General features: G+C 58.8%; 1 protein-coding gene across 1 annotated transcript in view; it reads left to right on the forward strand.

The window, feature by feature from the left end:
- The window catches only part of CAPN15 (calpain 15), a 52240-nt gene extending 45433 nt beyond the window's left edge, over positions 1-6807 (forward strand). Inside the window, 8 exon segments of the mRNA XM_029957881.1 lie at positions 2234-2581; positions 3437-3562; positions 4084-4236; positions 4437-4598; positions 5241-5467; positions 5650-5810; positions 6094-6272; positions 6580-6807. Coding sequence (XP_029813741.1) covers positions 2234-2581; positions 3437-3562; positions 4084-4236; positions 4437-4598; positions 5241-5467; positions 5650-5810; positions 6094-6272; positions 6580-6757 — 1534 coding nt within the window. The 3' untranslated portion in view covers positions 6758-6807.
- The last annotated feature ends 21 nt before the right edge of the window (positions 6808-6828 follow it).

A 6828-nucleotide genomic window follows, 5' to 3' on the forward strand; every position in this document is an offset into this window, starting at 1 on the left:
CTCCTTTTCTCCAGGCTGAGCCCCCCCAGCTCCCTCAGCTGCTCCTGCTGCTCCAGCCCCTTCCCAGCTCCGTTCCCTTCTCCGGACACGCTCCAGCCCCTCAGTGTCCCTTGTCTGAGGGGCCCAGAACTGTCCCCAGGGCTGGAGGTGCCTCAGCAGTGCCAGCACAGGAATGGTCACTGCCATGGTCCTGTGGCCACACCATGGCTGGTACAGCCCAGGGGCCATTGGCTTCTTGCCCACCTGGGCACACCTGGGCTCATGTTCAGCCACTGCTGACCAGCACCCCCAGGTTCTTTCCTGCTGGACAGTTTCCAGCCACCCTGCCCCAAGCCTGGAGCTGTGTGGGATTGGTGTGACCCAAGTGCAGGACCCAGTACTGAGCCTGGTTGCACCCTATTTGCAGCTCAGGACCCTGCTCTTTGCTGTGCTCTCAAGATAGCTGGACTATTTGAGGCCATAACACACATCTATTTAAACCTGTTCTGGCATTTTCCAGGCTGCAGTGGAGAAGTTTCATTCACAGTTGCTTTTACCTCACTCCTCTCTCCACCACAGCCACTTCCACTTGCAGGGAAATCTGTCCTTATTCTTCACAGGAAAGGAAAACATTTTACCCTGTGTTTTGCACTGCGAGGGGCTGAGGGAAAGCTGTTTCTTTCCTCTGCGGGGACGTCTGGCAGCTTGGCTTTGCCAGGGAGGGACCTTGGAGAGGGAGGGGATGGCACATGGAACAGCCTGTTCCGACCCAGTGCCCGGTTGCTCTGGGCACACCGGGGTGGGATCTGCTCGGGTGAACGGAGCTCCCTCAGCCCCTTCAGGACGTCAGCACGCGCTGTGCCCACCCTGCCTGCCAGGCCCAGGGGCTCTTGCTGGGATCATGTCCATGAAGGAGACTGAGAACGTCTTTATTGAAACTCAGGCGGCAAAATCTGCCAAAGAAAACAAAGTGCCACTGTCAGGAGGAGCCAGGGACTGTTGGGTTGGATTCGTTCTGCAAATCCCAGTCCTCTGGTTTTTGACACGCAGCCCCAAACTGTATCATGTGTAGATTGTGTCAGGAGAGGACCCTGAAACTTTGGAGAGGGGAAGAAGGAGTCTGTGTCTACATTCTGCCTCTCCCAGACAGAGAGGATCCAGATGCATTTCTTTATTTGACCATAAGATTTACCTGTCTTGGGTTCTTTTGTTTTCCATCCATCTTTCCTCTCTTATGAATTTCAAGTTTGCTTTGGGGTTTTTTTAAAGATTGAAGGTTTTCACGTGGGCTGGGCTTGCCTTACCTCTGTTTCCAGGGGCATCTGAATCGTGTCGAGATTTTTCTGCTGAGTGTTCAGCTGTGTGAGCTGGACATGAGGGCTAAAAAAGGAAAAACAGTTTTAAAAATAAAACAAAATCAAGCTCTTATCTGAGCTCCCTGGCTGCAGCTCAGGCAGAAATAAACAAAATGGATTTTGTTGAGTGAGGGACCCAAAAACCAGCAAAAAGCACTTATAAGCTCTCTTTATCCATTGGAAAGAAATCTTCACTGCCCTCCTTTCCTCTGCCAGCTCTTGGCTGCCACCTGTGAGTCACACACAGTCACAATGTCCCAGTGATTTTCCCTGCTGCCCCCCAAGCACCGGATACCAAACCCCATTTGCTGGGAAAAAAACTTGCATCTTGTAATTAGGGCTTATAATTACTCCCTGTGCTGGAGAAGAGGACTTTGCCACTCCCAAGTTTTTGGAGCTTGTCCTTGAATCAGTGCCTGTTCCATGGGTGAAATCTAATCAGTCCCACAGCCATGTGTGCTCTGGGACATCTCCTTTGACAAAGGGGTGTTGGTTTTGGTTTGCAGCAGAGTTCCAGCTGTTCCAGATGTGCTCCAATCATAGAATCTCCTGAGTTGGAAGGGACTCACAAATATTATGAGTCCAACTCCTGGCCCTGCACAGGACACCCCAGCAGTCCCACCATGTGCCTGAGAGCATTGTCCAAACACTCCTGGAGCTCTGGCAGCCTTGGTGTCCTCTTCCATTATTAAACTGTTTCAAATCCAGGTTGAGGCAGATGGAAGGGCCGTGAGCACCCACCCTGCCAGCCTGACTGCTGGCCACCCTTGGCTGCAGCTCTGTCAGCATCCAGGCCTCTTGGATGTGCACTCCAGGACTTTTTCCCAAGGGGAATTGAGCTGTGCAGACAAAACACCGAGCAGAGAGTGAACAGGCTCACTGTTGGCCAAGGTGACAAGCTCCTGGTGGCTTGGCCTTGCTGCTCCTGCCTCTCTGTCTTCTGAGGCAGTGGGAGGGCTGGCAGGGGTGAGGGGCTTTCCTAGGTCCTGCCCGGGGTGTGATGTGTCCCTCCCTGTCTCACAGGCCCAGAGGAAGCAGCTGTGGGTCGCCCTCATCGAGAAGGCGCTGGCCAAGCTGCACGGTTCGTACTTCGCCCTCCAGGCCGGGCGTGCCATCGAGGGCCTGGCCACGCTCACAGGGGCCCCCTGCGAGAGCCTGATGCTGCAGGTCAGCTCCACTAACCCTCGTGAGGAGCCCATTGACACTGACCTCATCTGGGCCAAAATGCTGAGTTCTAAGGAGGCTGGGTAAGAAGAGGCAGGAGGGTGCTGTGGCAGGAGCATGGACACTCGGAGAGGGGGGAGAGGGGGGCTGCTCTTGTCTGTAGGGGCTCAGAGGAGAGGGGCTACTGCATTACCTGGGGTGGAGCCCACCACTCATCTGGAACATTGGTGGAGCTCCCCCTTGAAGCTCTCCTGTGAGTAATTCTCATATGAAATGAAGATCCTGGGGAACATCCCCATGCACTGCTCTCCTGCGGGAGTCTGGAAATGGCACCGAGCCTGCTTGCTTTGCTTTGATTGTTTTTGTGTTGAGAAGTGTGTGACCCTGCATGTGTTTCCTACACATCTTTGCTGGACATGGCCAGTCTAGAGGGAACAGAGCCAAAGCAGAGAGCTCCTGCTCATCACTCTGGCAGGAGGGCAGTTGGGTTGGTTCAAGGCCGAGGTATGGGGCTAAATGGGAGGTGGGTAACTCCCAGCATGTGGTGTCCCCCCAAAACCTGACTGGTGCAGACCTCCTGCCCCAAGCAGTCTGTCCTCACCCCTAACCAGACAGACCACCTGCCTTTCTCTGTGGCTTTCTGCCAGGCAGCAGAGACAGACAAGACCCTGGGACCTGGCAGAAACATGGTGAGGTTTGGGCAAAGCTCCACTGTGCAGAGCAGCTCAGCACAACCCGGGCTCGGTGTGCACGGGGCAGCTGGAGGGAGCTCTGGCCAGTGGGGCTGGGCACTGCCTGGGGAGTTTACAGTGTTGTTGCAAAGAGGGAGCATCCAGGAGCTTCCTGGGGGGAAGCTGTCCTGTGCCTGGAGCGGTGAGGACGAGCTTCCCCCCGTGCCAGGCCCGGCAGGACACCCAGGGTTTGCTGTGCCCGTGCAGGTTCCTCATGGGCGCGTCCTGTGGCGGAGGCAACATGAAGGTGGACGACGTGGCCTACGAGAGCATGGGGCTGCGGCCCCGGCACGCCTACTCCATCCTGGACGTGAGGGACGTCCAGGGCTTCAGGTGAGCACAGCTGCCCCTGCCCGCAGCCCCAGCACAAACCCTGGGCACTCAGGGCATGCTGGACAAGACCCTGGGGACTCTTCAGTGTCCCATTCCAGGGTGTCACAAGATTCTGTTGTCATATGAGCTGTCCTTGTCTGGTGCTGGCTCCACATCCAGGTGTAGAATGGTTCACCTGGTCTCACAAGACACAGAGTGTTGAGTGCTCAGCTCAGCGAGGTGGTCAGAGCATCCTGCTCACCTTTGGAGGGAGCAGAGATAGAAACAGGAGCTACCCCTATAGCCAGGAAGCCCCATTTTCAGCCACTTCCTTGCAGAACCCCATCCCCACAGCATCTGGCTGACCCCTTTGGGCAGGGAAGGACAGAGAGAGCAGCAGGACAGGGACTTCTGGGGCAACAATGTGGGTGACAAATTAGGTTGGGAGGCAGGGGCAGAAGTGGTGGGCTGCCCTCTGCGTGGGGCTGGCTGGGTCTCCCATTCCTCCTGGGTGTCTAACACCGTTTCCCCCCTTTTCCCAGGTTACTGCGGCTCCGGAATCCCTGGGGCCGCTTCTCCTGGAACGGCAGCTGGTCGGACGAGTGGCCGCACTGGCCGGCACCCCTGCGCCACGACCTGATGCCCCATGGCAGCAGTGAGGGCGTGTTCTGGATGGAGTACAGCGACTTCATCAAGTAGGCACAGGCTGTGGGGTGGGCAGCTGGGCAGGGACAGAAAATGGGACACAGGGCCAACTGGGTCAGGGAGGAACGGGAATTCCCAAGGGATGTGGGGGACCTGCAGCATGCTGGGGTGTGAGGACAGAGCAGTGTACCCCTGGGGGTGTGGGGACAGAGCCATGTACTCCCCCAGGGCTGAGCCCAGCTTCCCACAGGTATTTTGACTCCGTGGATATCTGCAAACTCCATTCAGACTGGCATGAGGTGCGTGTGCAGGGCATGTTCCCCAACAAGGCCAACGGGCCGGTGACAGTGACGTCGCTGACAGTGTTGGAACGTGCAGCCCTGGAGTTTGCCCTCTTCCAGGAGGGCAGCAGGTGAGCTGGGGGGGCTCAGCCCGGAGAAAAGGAGGCTTGGGGGGACCTTTTCGTTCTCTGCAACTCCCTGACAGGAGGTGGGAGCCGGGGGGGTCGGGCTCTGCTCCCAGGGAACAAGGGACAGGACAAGAGGAAACAGCCTCGAGTTGTGCCAGGGGAGGTTTAGATGGATATTGGGAAAATTTCTTCACAGAAAGGATGGTCAGGCGTTGACACAGGTGGCCCAGGGCAGTGGTGGAGTCCCCATCCCTGGAGGGGTTTAAAAGCCATGTGGATGTGGCACTTGGGGACATGGTTTAGTGGTGGCCTTGGCAGTGCCAAGGGAACGGTTGGACTCAATGATCTCAGAGGGCTTTTCCAACCTTAATGATTCCATGATTCTCTGGGCTCTGGGGTAATCCCAAACACATCACCCTCTTGCCACATGGCATCCTGCAGGGTCACAGAGCCCAGAGATGGGCTTCCATCACTGTGCACTTCATCCAGCTCTTTGGAACTGCTCGTGTTTTAGCTGGAACCCAAGCCCTGAACATGAGCTGGTTGCTGGGGCTGGATTTTTGGGGCAGTGGGATGATGGCTCTTCCCTTGGACATGCCAACCTACTGTGGCCTGGGTGACATGTGACCCTTCCCTCTGGTGCAGGCGGTCAGACACGGTGGACAGTCACCTGCTGGATCTGTGCATCATGGTTTTCCGGGCCACCTTCACCAGCGGGAACAAGCTGAGCCTGGGCCGGCTCATGGCCCACAGCAAACGAGCCGTCAAGAAGTTCGTCAACTGCGACGTGATGCTGGAGCCGGGCGAGTACGCCGTGGTGTGCTGTGCCTTCAACCACTGGAGCACTGCCCTGGCCAGTCCTGCCACCCAGGGTGAGGGGCTGGAGGGCAGCTGGGGGAGGCAGAGGTGGCAAAGCCCTTGATCCTCACCGTGGGGACCTTGCTGGAGGTGGAGGTTGCCTGCACGTGCAGCAGCCCAGCAGCACCCTGCTCCCGGGGACTGTGGGCTTGGTGACAATCTCCCTGATCGCCCCTTCCTCCGGGTGTCTCCACAGCTTCCAGTCCCACCAGCAGCCGACCAGCCACTGATTATTCCAGCTACATCCTGGCCATCTACAGCTCCCGCCTGGTGATGGTGGAGCAGGTGGAGGCACAGCCCACCACGCTGGCAGATGCCATCATCCTGCTGACCGAGAACAAGGGCGAGCGCCACGAGGTGGGTGGGGGGCACAGGGCGGGGTCTGGGCCCCTGTGGGGAGTGGGGTGATGCTGCCAGTGGGAGCCTGGACCCTTCTCTGCAGTGTCCTCAGTCTGGCACGGTTGTGCCAGTTCTGGTTGCCACCTCAGGGGTGCCCACCCCCCTTGCCCCCTGGGGCAACGTGGGGCAGCCCAGCAGATGGGCAGCCCTTGGCTGGACTGGAAGATGCCAGTCCAGGGGTTTCGATTTGGGGGCAGGAGTGCCTGGAGGCTTCATCCCTTTCCCCTGCTGTCCTCCCCAGGGCCGTGAAGGGATGACCTGCTACTACCTGACACATGGCTGGGCAGGGCTCATCGTGGTGGTGGAGAACCGGCACCCCAAGTCCTACCTGCACGTCCAGTGTGACTGCACCGACAGCTTCAACGTGGTGTCCACACGTGGCAGCCTCAAGACACAGGACAGCGTCCCCCCCCTGCACAGGTCCGGGGTAGGCAGGGGCGGGTCAGGGGGCTGCCCCGGGGGCTGGCAGGGGGCTGGCAGTGGGGGAGAGCCTGGGAGGGAGGTGTGGGCAGAGGTGGAACTGCCGGGGCAGGGATGGGATTCCCGGGGCAGAGGTGGGATTGCTGGGGCAGGGGTGAGATTACTGGGGCAGGAGTGGAATTGCCAGGGCAGAGGTGGGATTCCCAGGACAGGAGTGGGATTCCTGGGGCAGAGGGTGGGATTGTTAGGGCAGAGGGCAGGACTGCCAGGGCAGAGGCCACTGCCCTGAGCCCCTCCTTCTCCACAGGCAGGTGCTGGTGATCCTGTCCCAGCTGGAGGGTAATGCCGGGTTCTCCATCACGCACCGCCTGGCACACCGCAAAGCCACCCAGGCCTTCCTCAATGACTGGATGCTGACCAAGGGCACCCACAACCCCCTGCTCACGCCCGAGGTCGCGGGGCTGCACGGCCCCCGGCCCCTATGACGAAGCGCCTCCCCCTCCCTGCCCGGCTCCCCCGTCACTGTCCCCGAGCCCCTGGCCCGGGTGCTCCCCCG

This window comes from Manacus vitellinus, unplaced genomic scaffold, assembly GCF_001715985.3.
Source record: "Manacus vitellinus isolate BGI_N305 unplaced genomic scaffold, ASM171598v3 scaffold_12_pilon, whole genome shotgun sequence".
NCBI lineage: Eukaryota > Metazoa > Chordata > Aves > Passeriformes > Pipridae > Manacus > Manacus vitellinus.